This window comes from Bolinopsis microptera, chromosome 8, assembly GCF_026151205.1.
Source record: "Bolinopsis microptera isolate Bmic1 chromosome 8, MBARI_Bmic_1.0, whole genome shotgun sequence".
Taxonomy (NCBI): Eukaryota; Metazoa; Ctenophora; class Tentaculata; order Lobata; family Bolinopsidae; genus Bolinopsis; species Bolinopsis microptera.
In genome coordinates this window covers 12,346,956-12,374,064 of record NC_087079.1, presented here as the reverse complement: position 1 = coordinate 12,374,064, position 27,109 = coordinate 12,346,956, and the positions used below count along the sequence as shown (strand labels likewise).

Sequence of the window (27,109 nt, the reverse complement as noted above, 5' to 3'; positions counted from 1 at the left end):
TATGTGATGGCAGAAAAAGAAGCTTGGTATCATCATTCCATCTCCAGAAAAGAGGCAGAAGAGAAGCTATATCACTCAGGTAATTGTGTTCACAATTGAGCGCCCAGTTTAATAATAGATAACGCCACAGATAAAATGTGTCACCATTGATGACAAATATATATAATACCTATCGTGTTAGCTTTAAAAAAATTAGTTACAAGTTGCTAACTTTATCAAAACTCAGAGAAAGATGGAGCGTTTCTGGTGCGGAAGAGCGACACAGTTCCAGGGGCGTACGTACTGTCTCTCCATGTGGATAGGTTCATCCATCACTACAGGTAGACACGCTCTTTTAATAATGACTCAGAAATGAATTCAAATCATTAAGCCTGAAGATCAGGCATTCTACTAGGTCTATCATTGTTCTCTTAGCTATTATAGACAATAACTTTTAATCTACAAGCTACAAACCACCAGGATCCGACTGGATACAGATGGGTTCTACGTAACTGTCAACACCCGAACTAATCTAAACAGTATGAAGTTTGAGTCCTTAGTTGCGGTCATCAAATACCTCATGCAAAACCCCAAGTATGTCCAGTTGTTTATCTTATGTGTAGTGTTAGAATTTAATTAACTTATTAGTTACTATTAATAAGCACTGATCTGGGTATAATTGATAACCAATGTTATTTATCATGAAAATTTGAAGAGTCACTAAGTATAGTGTTCTTGCTTACGTCCACTACCTTTAAGTGGTAAACCCTACTTTTAGTAGCACTAAAACATGACTTATTGTATCTGAAACGTCAGACCTCAACTTAGCTACTAATTTAAGTTGAGCTCTGACGTTTAAGATCGTCACGTTTCTACTTCCCCTGCTCTCTAGAAATAAATAATGAAAATAAAGTCATATTATGAAGCAATAATATACATTATGAAGCAATAATACAATCGACCATTACTCTCAGTGATAAACCAAGATTTTCTAGTTGTTTTGAATTTCAGTAGACTATTACAGTTTTATTGTTTCTTCAAATAGTACAAAATCTTTATCCGTGATCTTAGAATTGGAAGTCAGTTTGATGAGGAATAGTGATTGATTTCATTAACCATGACACAGCTAATCATTACAGTAAGATAAACCTGGCTGGACCACTTCTCTTTCCCATCTCCCCTGAGAAAGAAGAGGAGGATTTCTACGAGACCGAGGACGAGGACGAGGTGACATTTTATTTATTAATTATTAATCTTTCAATTAATTGTTTGTTTGTTTGTTTGTTTATAGAACCCGTCCCCAATCTCGTATCGGAAAATGACTAAACTCAGGTCTGAGTGTGAATACGGGTGGTACCTGCAAGAGTGTTCGTTAAGCATTTAGAGTTCTGTAAAAGATTCGTTTTCTCAAGCTGATTACGATTCTGTAAAAATTATTTCAAAAAAACTGACACTTTTTGACTTTTTGAGTTATAGGCATTTTAAGCCTTAAATCTGCCATGTTTGGCCCTTTTTTACGATGAATTTTACTAAGTCGTTTGAGGCCACATTTCATACCTTAAAACTCAAAACTGAGAGAAATCCTGTTCCAAAAAGTTTAATATGATCATCAGCTACACTCACAAGAATTTGTAAAGCGATATCTGATGACCTGGGCGAGTGGTAAAATGTACAACTTTGGTGGTAGGCAAAAATCCCAATTTTACTTTTTTCACCTTGTTCGGTCTGTAACTTGGTCATTTATTGTTCAATTATATAATCCTTTGAAGGGCTTCTTGTACGGAGTGTAAGTAATGTTCAGTAAAAAAATCAGCCAAAAAAACTTTTAAAATGGCCGAACTATCGGTATTACAGTGACAAACTTCTCCAAATTTTAAAAATTTTCGAAAAAGAAAAATATATTTTTTCTCAATGAGGGAATATTTTTAGAAAATTTTGAAGGTGTGCAATCTTATTCTTTTTGTCTATTTAACCATAATATAAAATAAAATCGATGTTCGGAGCAAAAACGTTTTTGGTGTATCTCCCCTTAAGTCTGTATAAAAAAGTCTTCATAAAATAAAACCGTATAATAATCGTTTCAACTTACCTTACTCGGGAATATTATAGCGGGTTAATTTATGACTGGGAAAATTAATGACCGGGAAAAATATGGCGGACTTTCCCAAAACCCGCCAAATTATCCCGGTCATGTATTTACCGGTGGCCGACCTTTCAAGTTTTTTTTTCAGAGGTCAACAAATTTTCAACCGAAATTTCTGTTTTTGTTACTTGTTAAAGAAGTTATTTCAATTTACAGTTATTGATATTACTCAGAAATAGAAAAAAAAGACACGTCTATTTAAAGGAAAATAAATCTAAGCAATAATAAGTCAAATCTTCATTGAAGCGTATTCTCATTCTCATTATCGCTAATGTCCCCGCCATTATCATTATTGATATCCCCCTCACCCCTGAGCTGCTGACCGTCAAATTCGAAGTTGTATTATTGTCTTAACAAGACTTTCATTTTGTCCGCTAATGGGGCTACTGCTCTGAAGGTCAGCCGGAGCTTAATTTCCTGCCCACCGCTTGGTATTGGGGAACGTCTTGGCTTTGCATCTTCAACTGCTCCAGTAATCAATCCACCGTGGACCATGAAATAGTGGCACAGTTTACTCACTTCTAGCGGGATGTGGCCACAAGTTACTTTAACGGGAAAAACTCCCTCTTTCTTTAGTCTACACACTGCACACGAGAAGCGATCAATCTTTAGAGACATTATTATTATAATATATATTATATATATTATTATTATTTTCGTTTTCTTCTATAACATATAAATTGTTTTTCTTCTCTACAATTCACTGATTCATGGGCAAGAGAAGTGAGAATCACAGTCCACCCTGAAATCTGATTTCTATAACCAAATTGTGATTTTTATAACGAAATTATGGTAGCAACCGCCAATAAAGTTACAGCCCTCCATCCACTGCTTCAAAAGTCTTCTCTAGCACATATGAGACTTCAGGTAAAATATGATGATCACCACCCCCTTGGAACCCCATAATCTGAGTCGGCGGGTTTTTTTATGACTGGTAAAATTTTTGACCGGGAAAAATATGGCGGAATCTTCCAAAACCCACCACTTTATCCCGGTTATAATATTCCCGAGTAAGGTAATCAGATTATGTGAAATTAGTCCATGTGAAGTTGTAGGAAAGTTTTCCTGTAGAATTAAATGGTGATTTTGTTCAAAATCATCTCGGGCTCAGCTATTTAACTTGATAAACTGTGCCGCAGAGGCACATATTAGGTGCGATGGGTGCGGGATCTCACACTTTACCGTTTTCCGCACATTTCCGCATAATTTATTGTTTTCCGCACATTTCCGCACATTTTGTAATTTTCTGCATATTTCCGCATAATCTAGAATTTTCCGCGTAATTTCGCATAATTTAGGCCCTTTCGGGACCCTGACCCAGGCCCTTTCGGGACCCTGACCCAGGCCCTTTCAGGACCCTGACCCAGGCCCTTTCGGGACCCTGACCCAGGCCCTTTTGGAACTCATACCTAGGCCACGTGACCCAGTTACCACGTGACCCAGGCCCTTTCGGGACCCTGACCCAGGCCCTTTCGGGACCCTGACCCAGGCCCTTTCGGGACCCTGACCCAGGCCCTTTCGGGACCCTGACCCAGGCCCTTTCGGGACCGTGACCCAGGCCCTTTCGGAACTCATGCCTAGGCCACGTGACCCGGTTACCACGTGACCCAGGCCTTTTCGGGACCGTGACCCAGGCCCTTTCGGGACCGTTACCCAGGCCCTTTCGGGACCGTGACCCAGGCCCTTTCGGGACCGTGACCCAGGCCGTTATGGAACCCTCGTCGTTACCGTACTTCGATTATAGTGTATCAGTTATCATTCGTAACTTCACCACATCATCTGATTACTCTATATCACATGACAACGTCATGGACCGTTTCCTAAAGAAACGAACAGCTACAGACAGTGACCCATCGTCAAGCTCACCACACAAGAAACAGAAGATACCTGCATAGTGCATGGGATCTGATCAACTCTATCAAGAGGCGTCTTCAAATAACTGTCTCCTGATCTCTACCAGATCAAGTCACTGTTCTCAGATAACTGAATCTCAATATTAGGTTCAATCATGGTCTTAGTAAAGAACTACACCCTCAGTAACACATAAACAGACCTATTTTTGATAAGAGCGGCGGTTATACGTTTAGAATTTCCAAAGTCCTTGAGAAAATGCAAAAGAAAACCGCACAATTCCCGCACAAATTTCGAAAAAATCAACGCACATTTGCCGCATAATTGGTAAAAATTTACCGCACCTTACCGCACATTTAACCTTTATAGTCGGGTGCGGTACCGCATAATTTCGATTTTTTTACCGCACCTAATATGTGCCTCTGCAGTAACTGTGGTGTGTGAAACATATTGTAACCGCATAGTTTACATAATATTTAATCTAATTATATATGATCTTGGATTTTGGAATCTGTCCAATGTCTATTACACTACACAAATGCTTCGCTCTCTTTATTGTCGTTTTGATATCTAGAAACGCGAAACTGTTTGACGGTGTTCGGTTTGTTAATCTAAAATCACTGGAATTTTAATTCTGTTGTTGTTCCGGGGTAACATCCGAGTAGTGGACTTGGCAGCTCTAATTTTACAATGCTTTAAAATAGTCTGGAAATCACATACATGTAGGCAATTTTCCAAGAAGTGTTGAGGAATCAAATTCTTATTCTCTCGTATTAAACAATTGATATTGCGCTTTGACCATATCTAGAAGTATTCTACCTGCTTTTAAAATACACGATGAAAAAGAGATGACCAGTGACCCAACCGCCAACTTTTCAAATTGACATCGACTTCGAAGTTTGAATTTTTGCTTGCTTGTCCCCTTGTTTGTTGTACCGTCAAAATGATTAAAGCTGCGTAACATGTCATGTATTCTTGCTGTATCACAAATTTGATTGCCGTTCCTTAGCTTATATTTTACACATTACTGATGAATCAGCATCCTCCAATCAGCGTTCTCCATTCTCCAATCAGCATCCTCCAAGGCTGTGAACTATGTCGGGATACACAGCAAGATTATACTCATTCGATGAGGTCGAGTGTCCCATTTTATAATGGCTGAGAATAATTTCAACTGACTGAATCATGAATAGTTTATAGAGTGATGGAGAAAATTCAGATGAAATTGGTTTTGAGTCTGTTTTACTCTTTGTACTAACTAAAACATGAAGGTTATGTCCCTGCACATGGTAACACTATGTTACCCTGGTAACACTATGTTACCCTGGTAACACTATGTTACCCTGGTAACACTATGTTACCCTGGTAACACTATGTTACCCTGGTAACACTATGTTACCCTGGTAACACTATGTTACCCTGGTAACACTGTGTTACTCTGGTAATACTATGTTACCCTGGTAACACCTTGTCCTCTCTCAGGACGACATGTCGTCTGATGACGAACAAGACGAGACGATAAGAAAGTGCCCAGCAGAACTGAGACTCACTCTCAAGAAGCGGACTTCCACACAGTTAGTACAACTTTTCTCACTTAATTAGCGACAAACTCAAAATCTGGCGTCACATTTATATTATTTATATGTCAATACATCAAATATACGGCATCGCCTTGAATTTTCCCAGCTCAAAAACAGTTCAGTGTTAAACGTATCAGAATTCAATGTTTTACAAGACATGAAATACCGTCCAATAGCTCGTTTACTATAGATATTTGTCACGAAACACCGGCTACTTGATATTAGTCATACAACTGAAACATTAGCTTCTACTCCTCCGGTAAATGACGTTTAGAGGAGAAAATATTTGAACTGTACAGCTAAACTATCATCATTTTTAACGGCTCTCTAAAAAGATGCCGCACCGTATTGAGTGAACTTCTCTGTTTACGCTAATCATGGAAAAATTTATCAATCACTTAATATAAATTATATAAAGTGATGTATAAATAACATTTATTGTAAAACATTATGCCAAGTTTTATTAAAATAATACATAAAAGTTACATAAACGCTCTAACATAAGTACAGTTTTCCTGTAGTCACTCAGGCAAGTAACACTTAGTATTAACTTAACATAACACTTAGTATAAACTTAATATAACACTTAGTATAAACTTAATATAACACTTAGTATAAACTTAATATAACTCTTAGTATAAACTTAATATAACTCTTAGTATAAACTTAATATAACTCTTAGTATAAACTTAATATAACTCTTAGTATAAACTTAATATAACACTTAGTATAAACTTAATATAACACTTAGTATTAACTTAATATAACACTTAGTATAACTTAATATAACACTTAGTATAAACTTAATATAACACTTAGTATTAACTTAATATAACACTTAGTATTAACTTAATATAACACTTAGTATAAACTTAATATAACACTTAGTATTAACTTAATATAACACTTAGTATAAAGAGAATATAACACTTAGTATAAACTTAATACAACACTTAGTATAAAGGGAATAAAAGCAATAAAAGTATTATAACACAGTCTATAAAAGTAACTCTTCCTTCAGTCACTCAGGCAACAAGACTATGAGGATATTTCAAGATGTGTTCAACTCTCTGGATACCACAGAACTAGAAGAGGCGGACCCTGGTTTTGTTGCTCTACTCAGGAGATACGTTCAGACTAGGTGATAATAGAAATAGCTTTGTTAATAAGTTATTGAGTTAATAAGTTAGTTAATAAGTTACAAAGCTATTAAATTAGTTAATAAGTTATTGAGTTATTAAATTAGTTGATAAGTTACAAAGCTACTAAATTAGTTGATAAGTTACAAAGCTACTAAATTAGTAAATAAGTTACTAAGTTACTAAATTAGAACTGCTAGATTACCTGGTCATTGGGTTCATAGATTTCGACTTTGTTTAATAATCAGAAGTTGAGATTTGGACTACGATTTTTTGAAATTTTTCACAGAATTCCGATTTGCACTAAAGGCAACAACATTGACTGCTCCCATTGCACAATTTCCAAGAGTTAAAATTGTTTGCAATTAGTTTTAAAATAAGTTTTAAGTTTTCGCTCGAGTGGGCTGACTAACAATTTGTCTCTGTAACAGTGCGTTCTGGGACATACAGAAGGATGATTCTGGAGGGACTGGGTGTCTGGAGCGACTCGTGGACTACTCTTGCAGGTCAGTCCGGAACTACATTATTATTTGATATTACAACAATACATATAAATTATGTATTAGTATTATGTATATTATTATTTGATATTACAACAATACATATAAATTATGTATTAGTATTATGTATATTATTATTTGATATTACAACAATACATATACATTATGTATTATTATTAAATGTACATTATTATTTGATATTACAACAATACATATACATTATGTATTATTATTATGTACATTATCATTTGATATTACAACAATACATATACAATATACATTATGTATTAGTATTATGTACAATGTACATTATTATTTGATATTACAACAATATGTATATATTATGTATTAGTATTATGTATATTATTATTTGATATTACAACAAGTGGTGAGATTCGGGAGTAAGGGTCTGTTTTGGACACTGTAACGGTGGATCAGCTTGTTCATTATGGAGCCCAAAGGAAAGATCCGTTTGAAATTAGCTGTTTGGAGACATTTTGTCACCACATCTGGTCTTCCTCTTCTGATTGGTCAGCGTCGACTGTAATCCTTCCTTTCGGTGGCTTTCACAAAGCTGCTTGAGAGACTCCCAAAATAATCTATACCATATATATATAATTTATTAAACATAGATATCGACAACAGACTCCTGGAGTCTTGAAGCTCTGTTACCACCGCCCCTGGTGCAACCCCGCCGGGTTAACGATTCCTAATGTTACGCAAGTAATCCTAGTGTGTGTTATTGGTTAATAGGATCGTCAAACAGATCCTCCCTTAATAGGCGATTGGTTGCCTCGATATATTTTGTAATCCACCACATCTGGTATAGCAGGAGACAATAATAGGAGACAACGGCCTACTATGATTATACCGTAAATGAACTGCTTTCTAGGTTTTTTACTTTGAAGGGACCCGAACAAGTGTGGGCCCCAGTCCCCGCACTGTGGGGCCTTTGTTGGTTTATTTGGGGCCATGTAACGAACACGAGTTGTCGTGTGTCACAGCTATGTGGGATTGGTAACATTCTGGCAACAGTCTGGTACCCTGTGAGACCCTTTACCCTGATCAAATTATTTAAAACTATAATACGTGCCGAACAACAGATGAAGTGTTGCAGCTCCGTACAAGGTGTTGCAGCTCCTGAAGTGTTGCAGCTCCTGAAGTGTTGCAGCTCCTGAAGTGTTGCAGCTCCTGAAGTGTTGCAGCTCCTGAAGTGTTGCAGCTCCTGAAGTGTTGCAGCTCCTGAAGTGTTGCAGCTCCTGAAGTGTTGCAGCTCCTGAAGTGTTGCAGCTCCTGAAGTGTTGCAGCTCCTGAAGTGTTGCAGCTCCTGAAGTGTTGCAGCTCCTGAAGTGTTGCAGCTCCTGAAGTGTTGCAGCTCCTGAAGTGTTGCAGCTCCTGAAGTGTTGCAGCTCCTGAAGTGTTGCAGCTCCTGAAGTGTTGCAGCTCCTGAAGTGTTGCAGCTCCTGAAGTGTTGCAGCTCCGTGAGGTTGTCCGAATTGTATCTCTCAACACGTCTTTAGGTGTGACACGTTTTTAAATCCTTCTTTTTCCACATGTGTAATGGGTATGTGCTGCCACGTTATGTAGGATATTATATTGTACTTGGTACAACTTGCAGAGCAGTATAAAGCCCTGTGCTTCATCTGAAATTCGATGCAGTGTAGTCGAGATAATATTATTAAGCTCGGATAACATACACTGTACAATATAATAGGTACCTATACACTCTACTACAAGTCCTGGACCAGCTTCTGCGCAACTGCAGATCAAGTTTCTTTCTTAGCATGTTGTGAAGTTGCTTTAGAAATTAGAATTATTATAGTGATCACTAGCAGTGAGTTGAGGATTCAATAACTATTCTGTGAGAAGAGATTCAACTACAATAAAGATGGTGCAATAATGCATCATCTAGCAGTTTATTCTCCAACATCCTATTTACACAGCTCAATCCAATCTCCTACATCATCTACGTTCATTATAATGCATCATTGATCCTGTATACTACATATTATCATTAATCTTTATAAAGGAGTTAACTATTCCGGGTTGTGGGAAAACTGTGACGCACGAGCCCCTCTACTCATCTTCCAGTTTGGTGAAAACAGGAAAACAACATACTCTCTCTCTCCTATTAGTATTATCATCTTCCTTATATGGCGACGCGTAATACGTATACTTATTTCTGGAATAATCCAGTGTGCAGAATTGTAGAATCTCCAGGGGTCTGAGGTAGAGGGATTGAAGAGGATGTTGTTAGATTTGAAGTATGCAACATTGTCAGGGCTACTCAGGTTCCTTATCCAGGAATATTCAGGAATATGTAGAAAGATGGGGCTCTGACGTATTAAATAATAATATGTGCAAATATGGCGGAGGAAGTAAATAGAGGTTGTTGTCAATGGATTTCTAGAACAAGCAGTATTGCAGACTTAAAATATTGGGCTACATTTGGGTTACATTTAAGAAACCATACAACTAGAGGTTTAAAGCTTGAACTCTTAAACGATATTTGGATTCGCTAGTTTTACTGTGGAAAGCTAGACAAATTGTACATGATATCCTTGATAACATACCCTATACACTATACGTACTGTATACTTACCGTATACACTATACACTATACACTATACACTATACACTATACACTATACACTATACACTATACACTATACACTATACACTATACTTACTGTATACTTACCGTATACACTATATACTATACACTATACACTATACACTATACACTATACACTATACACTATACACTATACACTATACACTATACACTATACACTATACACTATACACTATACACTATACACTATACACTATACACTATACACTATACACTATACATACCGTATACACTATACACTATACTTACTGTAATGGTAGTAAGCCATGTTCTGAGGGAACTGGTTACTGCACCACAACAAAATCTTACAACAAACATTCCCAGGGACCTGCTGACTCAGCTGCAACTCTTCAACCAGAAGATGGCGTTTTTAGACAAGCTTGTGAGTGGGATTGCTAAAGGAAGGTAAGTTAAACCCAGAGTTTTGTTCTGGGGAAAGTTACTAAATAAGTAACTTTCCCCAGTAATACTAATATGTGGAAAATCATAATATGCATAATATGTAAAATTGAATTATTAACTTATGATAATTCAATAAACTGTGTGAAGCTTTGAGTGTACTCCGATGATCGTAGGAAAAAATGTACATTTTAAAATCCGTTCAACCCACCGTAACAAATCACAAAATTCCAAAAACGAAAGCGTAAAAACATCTCAACTTCCACCAGCCTTCTAGAAACTTCCCTACGAGAGGAAGCACCAGCAGTAAAGGAAGAACTGTTAGACAGTATCGATCCAGCTCTGGTGGAATGTTCTAGAGTCTCAACTAGGATTGGGAGTAAGATAAACAACGTCTTCAAACATCTCTCTAGGTGGGTTTCAACCCGGGACAAAAGGAAATCGCGGCATGTACGGAATCGCGATTTTTCCCATTATTTGCGACAAATTTTATGTATAGTTTAATGTATAGTCTGTTAAAATTCGCGGTATCGCGATTTTTTGCCAAAATAATCGCGAAATCCTTTTGTACCTAGTTTCAACAAACATAAAATGAAATGAAGATAGCATTTATATCCCGCGTATAGGAACAATCCAAATGAAAATAGAGATTGTCGATGTCAAAGCGACTGGCCTGATGATAAGGCGAACAAACTAGAAATACATAAAAAAACAAACTTTTAAAACCTGGTGATAAGAATTAAGACGAACTTACCTAATAATAAGACGTTCTATAAATATACATTATATAATAAATTAATTGACTTTGGGACGAAAAAGAAGTGTACGACCCCTTGATAAGATGTTCATTAAGTTGCACAAATACTCTTGTCTGGGAAATACCAAATGTACTGGCAAAACATCTGGTAAGATTTAAAACACGTACAACACTGACTGAGGCGTTTGTTGTTGTTGTTAATTTACATGTTCCTGTTGTTTATGTATATTGTATATATATAAAACTGTACGATCATCATGTTCGCACAGTGTTCTAATCTGTTGTCTTTCATTGTATCGGTATGAGCTCGTCCTTGAGTAATAACGTCTGTTTTACTAGACCAAAGTTAGTATATCGGGTAATTTCCTTGCAATTTTCAGAACCATTCTAGCAGTTTATCATGCCATGCTAGTTTATATGTATCACTGTAAATGTATATACTTCATGGTTTTTTCCGAATACCGCATTCGGGAGACTGTAAACTGCAGACATTATTAACCTCAGCAGAAACACGACCAGTACAGCTTTAGAGATTTCTTGAAACATTTATGCTATTTTACTCCGACGCTTTTGAAAATCATCTGATAAAGGTGGGCAGATCTGTGTGCTACTACTAATCGCAGTATTCCTGTTTTGAGATGGTAGTATATCACCTGATACTATCGTAGCAAGGAGAATGTGTGTAAATCCTGTCAAGTGTTGTCATGATAACAACACTACTGACTCCTTAATCACGTGATACTGACAGTATGCTTACTACCGCGCGTTGCCCACGTGCAATAGTTTAATCCACATTGCACGATGTACATTTCACACGTGCAATGTATACTCTACAAACTGCACGTGTGATAATCTGTGGGTGTGTGTATGATAAAGTGTATAGTAAAAGTGCAACATTGTACACTCTGCACTACTAATATCAGTATCACTAACATATTGACACTATTACAGTACACTATAATACCACCAGGAAACATAAGCCACTGTATGTTAAATACACAAACTCTGGTTAATTAGAGAAGTTTTAAAAGCTACGGAAGTGTCTACATATGATACCTCTTACAGTGGAGAAAGTTGGCATCTTTTACATGTTTTACATAGTGGAACTCTGGTTGACATGTTTTGCTACTGATGCCAAAACGTGACGAGTAATGTGCTGTACTATAGTGTACAGTGCAGAGTTAGGGCTCAATATTACGATAGTAATTTGATGAGAGGAGGAACTAAGTCTAATATAATTCTAGCAATTCTACCTGGCCGTGCTTATTGCGATGACATATTACAAGGATTACAAGAGTATTATACCCAACATTGACCGGCGAACTGATAGCTACTTCAGAAGCAATGAAACTACAATCTTCTAGATAAAATGAGTCATAGTACTTTCAGCCGGAGCCATCATAAGTGACATAAATCTAAAAGATAGTATGGTTAGTTTCTAAATATAAACTCAAACTCTGAAAAGGAAACTGCCGTGAAATATGAAACATCAATAAAAGGACCAATTATTTAAAAAAAATAATTTATGGAAAGCCCCTCAGACAAAATAAAAATCAATTATGCAATAAAGGAATCTTAAAAGGGTTTGTACTATTCATTCCTGAGGGGCGGAGGGAATTTAAGGCATGTATATATCGGTGCTCCTTAACATCTAAACTACTAGGACTTGAATTTTCTAGGATACACACTGAAACACTATTGTTAAAATTTTCCTTCTGAGTCAGTCCATGCTCTATATGGAGGTGGAGTCCTACGCAGTTTGAGTCATCATCCGTGTCAACCTTTTGCCCACTGATGATCTTGTAGAATGCTCTTCTGTGTTCGCCAAACCTTACCCGTAGCATTCTGGTGGATTTGCCTACGTATGGTTTCTCACACAGTTTACATCTGATCAAATATATGATGTTGTAAGTGATGCATGTACCTGGTGCTGGTTTTACCCGTTTCCCATTGATGCTGATTTGTGTAGCACTATCAATAGACTCACACGTTGCACAGTTCTTCTTTCTACACGGCCTTGTTTGACCATGCTTATTCCCCAGAGCTATTTCTTTCACCTTAACCAACCGGCTTTTGAGGTTGCTTCCTGTTTTCTTGACAAATTGGAAGAACTTTTTGCCATTCTTCTTTTCTTCAAGGGTGTTACTCTGTTGTTTTGAGTCACTCAGGTTACAAAAACTTCTGGTCTTCTTTAAGTTCTCCTCATACTTTTTCACTGTGGTGACAATGTCAGAGTCACTTCCGTAGGTTGAGACAACCCTTATTGGTAGGATCTCTGGCTTCAGTGTGTTGTCCTTGGGAGGTCTTCGTTCAAGGTTTCTTTCGGAGTTGAGAACTTTTTTGTTAATGTTGTTCACCATTTTTGAGGGATAAGCAGCTGCCTTGAATGCTTGGCTTAATTCACTCAATCTGGTTTCCAGTCGTTCTTGTGAGTTGATTATTCTCCTGAGTCTGATACACTGGCTGTAAACTATTCCACTATAAATGTGGTTTGGATGTGCACTGCTAAAATGTAGATAGCTCCTTGAATTACAAGGATTAGTTGTATTTCTGAGGTTTCCCTTCATGTGTGGTTGATAAACCAGCCAGCCAATTGATTTGGAGCAATCTGGAGATGTAGCACTATCAATAGACTCACACGTTGCACAGTTCTTCTTTCTACACGGCCTTGTTTGACCATGCTTATTCCCCAGAGCTATTTCTTTCACCTTAACCAACCGGCTTTTGAGGTTGCTTCCTGTTTTCTTGACAAATTGGAAGAACTTTTTGCCATTCTTCTTTTCTTCAAGGGTGTTACTCTGTTGTTTTGAGTCACTCAGGTTACAAAAACTTCTGGTCTTCTTTAAGTTCTCCTCATACTTTTTCACTGTGGTGACAATGTCAGAGTCACTTCCGTAGGTTGAGACAACCCTTATTGGTAGGATCTCTGGCTTCAGTGTGTTGTCCTTGGGAGGTCTTCGTTCAAGGTTTCTTTCGGAGTTGAGAACTTTTTTGCTAATGTTGTTCACCATTTTTGAGGGATAAGCAGCTGCCTTGAATGCTTGGCTTAATTCACTCAATCTGGTTTCCAGTCGTTCTTGTGAGTTGATTATTCTCCTGAGTCTGATACACTGGCTGTAAACTATTCCACTATAAATGTGGTTTGGATGTGCACTGCTAAAATGTAGATAGCTCCTTGAATTACAAGGATTAGTTGTATTTCTGAGGTTTCCCTTCATGTGTGGTTGATAAACCAGCCAGACAATTGATTTGGAGCAATCTGGAGATGTAGCGGTCGAGATAATTTTCTGTGGGCATTATTTTGTGTGAGAAGCGAATCTAATCTGTCGGGAAATGAGTAGAAACAGTAATTCTTTGATCATAAGAATCTAAAAAATATCTTTTCTTCGAATCGTGTGCCCCAAAACTTCTACCCTATTCTGGAAGTTTCACGAAGAACGTCAGAGTATGAACACAATGTGTGATTAGAAACCAAGCAAATGGTGTTATCTTGTGTCTTGTCAAACCCTACGCCATATAACACTATAACAGCGTATAAGGAACTAAAATGTCATATCAGCATATAATAAGATAATATAACTGTTCAATTACTGTGAATCACAATTCAGATAAGTTATCAATTTTGAATTTTCAAGGAATAAACTTTACCTGACATTTTAGCATTTTATAGATTCACAACTAACTCTCAAGGTCTGTTGTTACTGGACAGAGCCCAAACTTTTACAAACTTCTCATGGCATAGCCTGTCAAGTCTTTGTCACTAACCGGCTTCTCAGCTGGAAATATTCTGACAATTCCCCTGACTCATGTTACATATTGACACATGTGACAAGTGTATAATATTACTGACATATGAATCTGTACATAATTTAAATGTCAGTTGGCAAGTATCACACCATACTGTTCTTGAGCACAACTACTATTGGTATATTTAGATAGTACCAACTGGTACCTGGTACCCTGTCCCATGTGTAATGGTAGATAGTAGCCAACTCCATGTACCCAATACCCTATATCCTGTAGTACTATACAGTATACAGTATACCCTATATTCTGTAGTACTATACAGTATACACTTATAACCTATACAAAGTAGCATCTAGCTCATTGGTACTCAAAAACATGTCGTTATGTGCTAACTGATAGCTCATATTATGGGATCACTATATCCCTTAACACGTTTTCTTTCAACCACTATACCCATTATCCAAACCCAAAGATACTAATAACTATTTAATTGTTACTAATAACTATTTAATTGATGTCTAAGTTCAGTTATTACTGTCCTGATATCAAAGCTTTTCTTCAGAAGACCTGACTGTTAATATTTACTGCCTGTTACTGACAGAGTTTTCTGGCGCCTTGGTGGATGTTATCGATTATTAAGTCAGTTACTTATTTTATTAAACTTCCTGTTTTACTTAACCTCCATATGTTAGACTGGGGTTCTCCATGAACCGGCTAAAATAACAAAACCCTTGGTCGTTTTAGTCTGGATACTCAACTGATTTCAAAACTTGTTTCATAAACCGGTGCTGAGCGCACAAAGTTGTCGGAAGCTCGATAAGTTACGTACAAGTCTGATGCTGTACTGATAGTAATATTTGATATACTGTGGTATTTCAGATTGAGTGTATCTTTTTTTTGCAAAATTTGAAATATGACACTTTCATATTTTATTACAATGCCGTACTGTACCAAGAATTGTCTAAGATTTGCTATAGAAAAGTTACAAGCTTCTTTCTTAGCCTTGTACAAAGTTGATCTCAAATCTAAAATTATTACGAATCGGCAAAACAGGCGAATTTTCATTAGTCTTTCTACTTTTAGCATAGTTAAAAAAGCTAGTTCATTTATGCCAATAGTAATTATGGTGGAGGCGTGCCCGCCATGTAAATAATGAGTTTGTAATAATCGTTCAAGTCTCAAATCTATAACAGATTAATGCGACCCCACATAGTTTAATTGACTGTGTAATTTGTATAATTTATCGATACACCTCAACAGTCAACACCAGTAAAAGAATTAGCTGAAAATTTCGAGTCAAACGTACCAGTCTTTTTAAAATTTCGGCCGCCATGGATAATTAAATAATTTTGCAGATACAAAATTGGCACAATATCACATGACTTCTGCATCTAACTCCCTTAATTCGCAGGAGTATCCAAGTAAGCGAGGAGTGTCTGATAAACGATACCAAGACATTTGAAGCAAAGGAGGAGGGACTACGAGGAGGAAAGATACACCTAGCCGTGGATCCCAGGAGAGGGACCGTATCATTGGGGCTCGGCAAATCTGGAACGGAGTACTTCCACCAACAGGTGTGTAGTTTTAATTAAAATACATATTTTAATACAATAACATGTTTCTTCATCTCTATATTTGTGTATTTGATTGTAGGTCTCTGTGTCTCACATATTGTAAGTAAGTGCAGTTTAAGCTGATGAGTATATTCCTAAGTTTTAATAGGTTCAGTATATATTATATTATTAACAATAATTGGTATGATATACACGGTGGGAATCCTTGTAAGGGTCTGCTGGATTGCGCGCATGTCTCATTGGGAATCGGTCGCGAGGGTGGAAGTCGCGAGGGCGGAAGTTTCCTAAAAGGTTGGACTCGAGGGCGGAGGTCGCGAGGGCAGAGGTCGCTAGCGCGGAAGTCGCGAGGGCGTAGGTGTCAAGGGCCGAAGTTTCCTAAAAGGCTGGACTCGACGGCGGAGGTCGCGAGGGTGGAGGTCGATCACATGACACAAGGGCGGAAGTTCCCTAAAATGATCACATGTCCTAAATGTTGGACTAGTAATACTACAAAACCTGCAACATCACACAACTTACTTATAATTGCATAAATTATACAGTCATTTTAGTGATCCTGATTTCGAATTCTTTGTAACTTTACTCACAAAACACACAGGTTTATAGGTAGCGCTTAAAGTTATATTGTTAAGGGATTATATAGTGACAGGTAACAATTGCATCTTAGATGTACTTGTAGGATTATTCAGCTACTAGTGGGTTATAAGACGATAGGATATAAACCTCGCGTTTTCCCCGTTTTAAGGGGCGACAGGTGGAGCCAGATGGATCCCAGTGAACTCTCACAAACAAGGAGGGTACCTGGCTTGAATGGGCTGGTCAGTAGATCATACACAAGAGAAGTAGTTATATTTTAACAATAGCAATAACCCGGATGAAGGAGCTACCCCAGGGTGTGGCTGAATAATTAGGAGGTTATGACTTTTTGTAGTCGTATAATACTGACATACGTTTGGAGCTAAGCTATGTTTTAACATGGTGTGTTGTTGTATACCACTTAGTTTACCATTGGCCTCAATTTATTTTCCCTCGATGATTGACCGTGCTTCATTTGGTGTTTCTATATTACTATTTATTGTGCCTCTTATATTTGTCCAAACATTGAAGTAAGTGTCCAAACATTGAAATGAGCTTCTTAAAAAAATCGACGAATTATTGGCCTAACCCTTACCCTTACGGCTAACCATAAGTTAACCTTAACCCTAATTCGGGCAAGAGTCGCGTTCGGACAAAAGTCGTGTATTCGTGCAAACTCGTATAAATACGAGTATATATACTTGCTGCATAAAATTGCTACAATTATGTAGCATATCTAATTGAATGCTAAAGATATGTGCTTCAGTCATTAACCCATTGCAGCGCTGCTTGAATATAGGAAGCATTTGATTAGCTGAGCCGACATGATATATTATACATAAGTGCGATTCAAATCAAAATGACATCAAATACAACTGCATTTAACACTAACTTGTCCTATGAAAAGTCGCACTTCCTTTTATCTAAATAAGCGCATGAGCACTGCGAAGATTCGGTAGTTTGATACGTGTTAACTCCTCTCAAACCTGATTAAATGTACATTTCATTGTTGTACCAGATACTTATATTGTAGTGCCGGACCCTCTTTCAGGGTCTCCTTTGTCTCCTTTGTCTCCTTTGTCACCATTTCCTCTTGTTACTTATGTGTTATACAGCGCCTACTAAACAGTCTTCTTAAGTAGGCTAAATGTCTATTGTATTTACTGTTACTCGCCGCTACGGCGGTTACTTATGTAAGATAATTACAAATTGTAACTGTTTTGTATTATTACTTACCTTCATCCCTCCACTGCTGGTTAGCTCCGGTTCGGTCGTTTGTCTTCTACTCTTCTACCCTGATTACAGGCGGTGACCGTTATCAGGTCCCATTTCTTTGTAGTTTGTGCTCAAGTTCGTTCAGCTTCCAATGTTAGAATGTCGCGAGGGTTTAGAATTCGGGAGCTACAGTTACAATCGGGGTTACGCAAGAATAATTGCTTTCGACGACCGTTATGATACCCCGGCACTTTGCAGTTTGTTCTCAAGTTTTCAGCTACAAAAAGGAAAAGAAATGAGGCATGTACCCCTCACCACAACCAGTCGATTATCATCCTCGCTTAGGCCGTTCTGTCCTAGTACTCCTCTAGTTCTGTTCTAGTACTCCTCTGTCCTAGTACTCCTCTGTCCTAGTACTCCTCTAGTTCTGTCCTAGTACTCCTCTGTCCTAGTACTCCTCTGTCCTAGTACTCCTCTGTCCTAGTACTCCTCTGTCCTAGTACTCCTCTGTCCTAGTACTCCTCTGTCCTAGTACTCATCTGTCCTAGTTCTCCTCTGTCCTAGTACTCCTCTGTCCTAGTACTCCTCTGTCCTAGTACTCCTCTGTCCTAGTACTCCTCTAGTTCTGTCCTAGTACTCCTCTGTCCTAGTACTCCTCTGTCCTAGTACTCCTCTGTCCTAGTACTCCTCTGTCCTAGTACTCCTCTGTCCTAGTACTCCTCTGTCCTAGTACTCCTCTGTCCTAGTACTCCTCTGTCCTAGTACTCCTCTGTCCTAGTACTCCTCTGTCCTAGTACTCCTCTGTCCTAGTACTCCTCTGTCCTAGTACTCCTCTGTCCTAGTACTCCTCTGTCCTAGTACTCCTCTGTCCTAGTACTCCTCTGTCCTAGTACTCCTCTGTCCTAGTACTCCTCTGTCCTAGTACTCCTCTGTCCTAGTACTCCTCTGTCCTAGTACTCCTCTGTCCTAGTACTCCTCTGTCCTAGTACTCCTCTGTCCTAGTACTCCTCTGTCCTAGTACTCCTCTGTCCTAGTACTCCTCTGTCCTAGTACTCCTCTGTCCTAGTACTCCTCTGTCCTAGTACTCCTCTGTCCTAGTACTCCTCTGTCCTAGTACTCCTCTGTCCTAGTACTCCTCTGTCCTAGTACTCCTCTGTCCTAGTACTCCTCTGTCCTAGTACTCCTCTGTCCTAGTACTCCTCTGTCCTAGTACTCCTCTGTCCTAGTACTCCTCTGTCCTAGTACTCCTCTGTCCTAGTACTCCTCTGTCCTAGTACTCCTCTGTCCCAGTACTCCTCTGTCCTAGTACTCCTCTGTCCTAGTACTCCTCTGTCCTAGTACTCCTCTGTCCTAGTACTCCTCTGTCCTAGTACTCCTCTAGACTTTCTGGCTCGAATAAGGGTCGGGCTGTATATATACGAACTGTCAGCGCGTGTTTAATCAGACGCTAGTTACTACTTATAACATGATAAGGGTGTATCCAGTAGTATCCAGTATTATATATCTCCCTCTCTCCTAAAATACAGTATTAAATTAACAGTTAACACCTCCAAAGTTAACAACAAATTGGTTTTTTCCCGCCAAATACCAACCACCGAACGGAAGTTTAACACGTGATCCGATGTGGTCATGTTTGGCAGTGACTGGATTCCGGATGACTTTTCCACGTGCCACGTGTGGAACACACCAGTTGCTAACACACGGGTTGCTAACACACTTTGTTACAAGTGCGGATCATATCTCTGATACAATTACAGTCTTCATATAGTTCAGACAATGGTATTATATTTATTAGCAGGATTAGGAGTGTGTGCGATAAGAGGGGGGTAATTTGAACCCATTAATCCTGCTACATAACTTCAGATCCATTGGTATGTCACCCCAAATTCACGAACCCAGACACATTACAGTGGGGTATCTAACTGTACAGACTCTGTTACTTTGTGGTATCTACACTGTTGAGACCACAACATTGTTGCGTTTCACTTGCTCTATAATAGTCTTGTTTCACTTGCTCTATATTAGTCTTGTTTCACTTGCTCTATAATAGTCTTGTTTCACTTGCTCTATACCATGGGATCGCTTCTTTTGCTAAGTATTTTGTTGTACCACGCTTTTTTATCTGAACCGGCTGTGAAACTGTATTCTTTTGTTTAGTAGCGTACAGAAGATTTGTACAATTTAAGACTTTTAGCCTCTGATAGAGCGGGATGAAAGAAATTGTTATAGCTTGTGTATCAGTATTTCTTTTTTTCTGGCTACTTATCAGATCTTTAAGATGTTCATTTATGTTCCATTTTTGATTTGAATAAAGTTATATAATAATAGTAGCGTCAAACTTTATTTCGATAATAATAAGTATACTCAGTTAGTGTGCAGTATCTGTTGATGATAATTTTCATTTGCCGTATCATGTGGACTGAGTTTCACTGCTGTTGTATTTTCACGCTATAGTTCTAAGGATATTTTTCGTAGGGGAATATTTACGCAAGACCACTCTAAGAAAGACAGATCTTACCCCGGTTAAATAGATTAACCCTGATTGATAAGTGGGTTTGTCGAAGTTTTATTTGTCTTGTCTGTCGAAGTAATTATATTCTATTGTCTACCAATGTCGAATTTTATTTAAATCACATTAAAAATTAGTGGATACTTTTGTACGGCAAACAGTTACTTTGTGACGAAATAAATTTGTTTCTACTTATCATTTGATGTGGATTGAGTATTCACTGCTGTTGCTTAGTATTCTAATATATTATGTCGCTTTACGCTTCTATTCTGAAGATCTACAGGGTGTACTGCATAAAGTGTACACCCTGTATTCTTTTATTTAGCATCGTCAAATTTTATTTGAATCATAGACACTGCTGTTCTCCAACTTTAAACTTTGTTGCCCACTGCCGAGTGGATTTACTTACTACATTTTGTCTAGGGTTTTGTCACACCACAATCCAGTACATTCTGAAGAAAATACCCTTCAATTTACTCGTACATCAGCTTGACTTCCTCACAGTGTAACTCTAAACCGCTGGAGGCTCAGGGTTCCTATAACTAGGGTTCCTATAACATACCATTCTTGGAGTGGTGCCAGTAATTTGGTAACATTGAATATGTTCATGTCAGTGGCATAGTCTTTACTTGCTGCATTATTATCTCCGTGTTAGATCTAGGTTAATCTGTGAAATTTGGATTTTATCTCTTTTATTCTCAGTTAGATAAGCTGACTGTTTTGATTTCCTGGCCATGTATACTCAATTTGTGAGTGATCTATTTGTTCTCGACGCTTTATGTATTGTACATGGTTATAGCTTACACGAGTATATGGGCCCTATATCATGGTATATGGTATATATTATGGTATATGGACTCAACTTTTCCTTTCGGGTGGGCGGATGCAAAATTTCTATTTTTATACAGACATTTTGTCGATTTATATTACTTTTTTGTAGACGCTAGTGTTTGCATTACTTTTCGGCCGTTATTGATTTTTGGCATATTAACCCGTACATGAAATCTAGATTAATCTGTTATAATCAAATCAAGTAGGTAAAATATTAATCTATCGTTTTGTAGAGAACATAAATCGCACCTACAATAGATTAAACTCTTAAGTTTAGCCCTCCTCTTCATACTCATATCTTCATTATCTTGATGATTGTAAATGTCGTTCTGACATTATTATACATTATGTAGTATACTGACTAGTGTAGTGACCAGTGTGTAGTATACTGACTAGTGTAGTGACCAGTGTGTAGTATATACTGACTAGTGTAGTGACCAGTGTGTAGTATATACTGACTAGTGTAGTGACCAGTGTGTAGTATATACTGACTAGTGTAGTGACCAGTGTGTAGTATATACTGACTAGTGTAGTGACCAGTGTGTAGTATATACTGACTAGTGTAGTGACCAGTGTGTAGTATATACTGACTAGTGTAGTGACCAGTGTGTAGTATATACTGACTAGTGTAGTGACCAGTGTGTAGTATATACTGACTAGTGTAGTGACCAGTGTGTAGTATATACTGACTAGTGTAGTGACCAGTGTGTAGTATATACTGACTAGTGTAGTGACGAGTGTGTAGTATATACTGACTAGTGTAGTGACCAGTGTGTAGTATACTGACTAGTGTAGTGACCAGTGTGTAGTATATACTGACTAGTGTAGTGACCAGTGTGTAGTATATACTGACTAGTGTAGCGACCAGTGTGTAGTATATACTGGTTAACTAGGAAGCAAAGTCGACTCATAATCTTTAGTTTAGTAGCTAGGCACATACCTGTCTCTCCTTGAACTGGTTATACCCTTACCAGATTTGGTGTTTGATGTAGTGAGGTTTTCGTCGTGGTTTTGTTTTTGGGAGAGATTTGTTTGTAGAAGTAACCTGGGTGTGATGAGTATAACTGAGAGATACGAAAGAGCTGTAAACTTTCAGAGCTGGAGTTCCAACATTGACAGTGACTATTATGTCACAGATCGTAAGAGTACCCAACCTGTGCCGAGGTTTCCGTTATTTCGTTTATTTGAGTTGAAAACAAAGATTTCAAGCCTCGTTTGTGTGTGTGTTTCCTTCTGGTTCAAGTACAATTTAAGTAAAATATTTTATTTTCTCGTAAAATTGGTATCCGTTCAGTGAAATGGGAATCAAACTGAGTTTGTCAGTAAGCTGCTGAACTTCCCCAGCGGGTAGCAGTAGTTAACACGCATTGTTACTGTAACTTTACAGTAACTGACAAACTCAACTTGTATACTTTGTGTTCAGGCCTATGGTTAAAGCAGGCAAGACTCAATGCTTCTCAATAAACGAGCACAAGAGATTTTCAGTCATCCGCCGACTCATCATCATATATGGGAGAGTGCGGAAACTCAATATCGGAGGAAAAACCTTCCACATTGATGAGGTGCCCAGATTATACTAGAAAAATAAGATAACATTGCGAAATTTCAAAAACATGGAGGCAATTTTGTTATTGAGTAATGGTGTTCTTGGCCAAAACGCACCGAATTTTGAAATTCGATCCGGTTTTAACCTACGTTACATTCACTGAGCAATTGGTTTTGTGTGTCGGAATACAAATTTGAGAGTTTTTGAATAGTTTAAAAATACAATCAGCTAGCCTCAGGGTTCTACATATACTTATACTGATATTATTAGGTCATATATACCTAGAAATATAATTCAGATTTCAGAAAATGTCATACAATTTCAAAGTTTAACACAAGAACTAAAGAAGAATTAAATTATTTCTGACGATAACATTATAGCATAATAACATTTTCAGATCAAACGGTTGGAGAAGAACTACAAAGATCCAAACAAAATGACGATAATCTTCATGGACAAGAAGAAACGTGAGATAGTGTTTGATGATACTCGGACTCGAGAGGAATTCTTCAGACTGTGTCCCAGATAAAACACATTCACAAGAGCGAGAAGGATGTTAAAACTGTTTCGGTAAGTTTGTTTTCTTTTAGTTGGTTAATTGCTTAAGTTAGTAATTAGTTTACTTGTTTCTTCGTTTTAATTGTTTGTTTGATACTTGATAGGTAGCGAGTCTTTGTTGGTTAAGTGAAGGTTTAAAATTATGTAATTATGCTCTAAGTAGCAGTAGAATGCTTATTTTTAATTTATATTCTATCAATATGATAGATAATAGATGTTGGACCAGGATTGAGGTTATGTAAGCACTGTAAGGTAGGGTGAGAAACAGTTATTTCACTTTGTAGTTTCCATTGTTTCCTCAATTCTAATAAAATTGTTGAAAGATTCAGAAAAAAAGAAAACTTTGCAGTGTCTTCATTACAGTGCAGGTTGAGGTCATCTACTGCATAACGTATCAATATTTATTGGTTGTATATTTATGGATTGCTCAATCTTTATGAAAGTTTGCATGTCATGAAAAAGTAATGCCCTTTATCCTTGTAACCATGACGTATTGTCTCATATAAGGAGACCGTTTGCATCAACATAACTTTCATTTGCCCTTATTCGCTTATTAAAGGATCATAAGTTTGACATATAAAAGTAAAGATAAGTTGCACTAAAGTTCGATATTTATATTTCTGCAGCTTCTATCTGCATTATTCGTGCGCAAAGAAAAATATTCAAAAGAATTACGTATTTCTTTAACGCCCTGCTGTTTGCAATTTGCATCAAAATTCGAGAATTCAAAGTTCGGTCCGTAGATTTTTCTTGAAAAAAAAATTGCACCAATACCTGTCGAAATGGTTGCAAAATGTTAAGCCTGTACCACTAAAGAAGCTAAACATTGTAATATGAAGTGATTTGTATTGATTGGCCCTTCCTCGCCGTCCATGGTTTAATTCTACAAGTTCAGGTCATTTTATTAATCTGCATCAAGATAGACACTGCTCTACGTTGGGATATCGGCTATCTTAGGAAGGAGGATTTTTAACATCTTTCTGAGTTTCTGAGTTTTGTTTATGTTCAAAAAGCAGGGAGAGCGGTTTGCAGACAGGCGATGAGTAACATTTAGCAAAAACTTCGATCTTCACAGCTTGCAAAATACCGATTTTTTGTAGCATTTTGTATGAGATGGTTGCAGAATGTTTCCTTATAGAGCTTTATTACTAGGAACTATTCGAGACTTGGGAGTTGTTGATGTTTGAATGTTCCGATACTAAATTTGGTTACGTTTTTGGGTTACACAGATTAAGTTATACGTAACGCGCAATGCAATTTATCCTCATAACATGTGTGTGGCGCGGCGCGCGTTCAAATATTATAAATAATATAATATAATATATGATGCCATGCTCAAAAATTGTACACAAATATCTTAGGCATAAATCTTAATTATTGTTAATTAATATGTATATTAATAAATATATCAATCAACAATATATACTCACGTACTAAATATGATAAGATTGCATTACATAAGCAGAATATTAATTTAGGAACATTTTTAGGTATTTTGTTGTACTTGGAACATGGGAGAAGTTGAACCAGTGAACGACATTGTTCACCTCTTCGACAACACTGGAGATCACATCTCTGGATTTTCTAGCGAGGGCAAAATTGCTCACGACATTTACGCCATAGGTAAGTCTTCGTTACATATTTTTTAAGAAACTACCTTTATGCTTTTTAAAAACTATTGCGTTGATAAACTGTAAATTATTCAAATTTACATCGTTTTCTGACAGCAATTAATTATTTCAGGTAGTCAAGAAGCGAATATAACTGAAAAAGACTGGGTTAATCTTATCAAAAGAGCTCTATCTCTTAGACATCCAAGTATGTTTATCAGAATAAAACTCCATCGAAATTACGCAAATTAATGATAAGCTCAAAATGTTCATTTACTTTTTGGATGTTTCCCTATTATGTTGTTATGCTGAGGTACTTAATCTGTCGCAAAATTGCTAAATTGCGATATCAAGGATGATGGTAGTAGTAGTTATTACGATGGGAAGTAATTTTGACGTGAAATTTCCTCAGATGTGCAGTATAATTTAATAGGATCACAGACCCTCCAAGGGATACGGATAGTGGTTTTGGTGAAGTCAGATCATATCAACAAGATCTCTAACCCTGAATACGCTGTCGTGAAGACTGGTATGTGCCCGCTTCTCAGCATTTTTGTTTTACTGTTTCATTCTTGTGATCAGGTCATATTTGGACTTGAAACCTATCAAATAATAATTACAATGTTGAAATAGTAAATTTAAAAGTTTTATAATTGCAGGTGTGGGTGGAATGGTAGGTAACAAAGGAGCAGTGGCAGTCTCCTTTGCGTTCGGCTCTACCAACATGGCGTTTGTGTCCTGCCATCTCGCGGCACGAGCTGAGCGGAAACTGAAGCGCAATCAGATGTACCAGGATATCTCTAAACAGCTTAACCTCGGTAAAAAGTCCAAGTTCTCCTCATTCGACCTGCCGCTCAGGTTCGACCATTTGTTCTGGATAGGAGATTTGAACTATCGTCTGGATTGTGAATATAGAGAGGTTCTGGATCGGATCCGGGTAGCGGACTACAGTGGGCTCATGAAGTACGATCAGTTAAAACAGCAGCAGAGATGTGGCAATGTGTTGTATGATTTTAAGGAGGCCGACATAAACTTTCCCCCCAGCTACCGCTACAAACGTGGCTCACGAGACGACTACGTGTACATCAAGTACAAAACAACAGGCAACGTCCACAACGTACCTTCATACTGTGACCGGATCCTCCTTCACTCCCTACCCCAGCTAAAACAGACTCAAACCGGCTACTTCTGCAACCTGCAGTACAAGGCCAGTGACCACGCCCCCGTAATCGCAACCTACCAGGTCTCCACCCGGACTCAGTATGTCTCCTCTAAAAACACAGACACGGAGACCGACCACAGCGATGATTCCCTGAAAATCAGATTCCCCATCCTCCAGGCAAAGATCAAGACAAACAGTCCGGACAGGTTTTGCGTGAAATTCTTCTCATACCTTCTAGAAGGAACCCCGACAAGTAAACCTGCCCCTCGAGTCCTCGCTGAGTACGATGATGAGCTGAGCAGCTTCCCTGTACAGTACGGACTGTCCAAGTGTGATGTGTCCTACTGGGGAGCAGCAGATATTCCCGAGCTGGAACCCATCCTTCCTAACAGAGACTACATCTCCAATGACTACATCTTCATCCAGGTTGTGTCTCATGGCAGTGAGGAATGTTACGGGCAGGGTATCCTCACCATGCAGGACAAGGTTAAAACTGACACGGTGCAGCCGTTCAGCGTGGTGTTACGACTCCATGATGAAGTGTGCGGGGAGTTGAGAGGCAAGGTTTATCTCTCCCGGAGCCCTGTCCACGAGAACAGACCTCCCCTCTTCACAGACCAGCTCATTAACCCTGACTGGACCAGCAACATGCAGGCCAGCACTAGGAGTCTGGCTTCTCCCGGAGCCAGGTCCTCTGCTTCAGGGTCCTCGTCTAGCAGCAGGTCCCATAACTGGTCTAATGAGTATAGTACTGATGATCATGTGTTGAGAAGTTTTACTCAGGGGTACAATCAGACGTAG

At 38.1% G+C, this 27,109-nt stretch overlaps 2 protein-coding genes across 2 annotated transcripts; both read left to right on the top strand.

Moving 5' to 3' along the window:
• LOC134820237 (phosphatidylinositol 3,4,5-trisphosphate 5-phosphatase 2B-like) lies at positions 1-25,114 on the top strand. Its single transcript, XM_063830457.1, has 12 exons — positions 1-79; positions 227-320; positions 460-573; positions 1,119-1,206; positions 5,456-5,547; positions 6,575-6,694; positions 7,124-7,198; positions 10,152-10,232; positions 10,496-10,639; positions 16,142-16,304; positions 23,376-23,548; positions 25,027-25,114. The coding sequence occupies exons 1-11, from the start codon at positions 7-9 to the stop codon at positions 23,505-23,507; spliced, it is 1,176 nt and encodes a 391-aa protein (XP_063686527.1). The 5' UTR covers positions 1-6; the 3' UTR covers positions 23,508-23,548; positions 25,027-25,114.
• On the top strand, positions 25,048-27,109 carry LOC134820156 (phosphatidylinositol 3,4,5-trisphosphate 5-phosphatase 2A-like). Its single transcript, XM_063830378.1, has 4 exons — positions 25,048-25,159; positions 25,280-25,354; positions 25,559-25,675; positions 25,806-27,109. The coding sequence occupies exons 1-4, from the start codon at positions 25,048-25,050 to the stop codon at positions 27,107-27,109; spliced, it is 1,608 nt and encodes a 535-aa protein (XP_063686448.1).

Excerpts from the sequence above, each read along its gene's own strand:
- LOC134820237 (XM_063830457.1), top strand. The coding sequence starts at position 7 with ATGGCAGAAAAAGAAGCTTGGTATCATCATTCCATCTCCAGAAAAGAG. Across the intron at positions 574-1,118 it reads TACCTCATGCAAAACCCCAA|TAAGATAAACCTGGCTGGAC; the intron begins GTATGTCCAGTT and ends TAATCATTACAG. Across the intron at positions 10,233-10,495 it reads AGTGGGATTGCTAAAGGAAG|CCTTCTAGAAACTTCCCTAC; the intron begins GTAAGTTAAACC and ends AACTTCCACCAG.
- LOC134820156 (XM_063830378.1), top strand. The coding sequence starts at position 25,048 with ATGGGAGAAGTTGAACCAGTGAACGACATTGTTCACCTCTTCGACAAC. Across the intron at positions 25,160-25,279 it reads TCACGACATTTACGCCATAG|GTAGTCAAGAAGCGAATATA; the intron begins GTAAGTCTTCGT and ends TAATTATTTCAG. Across the intron at positions 25,355-25,558 it reads TCTATCTCTTAGACATCCAA|ATGTGCAGTATAATTTAATA; the intron begins GTATGTTTATCA and ends AAATTTCCTCAG.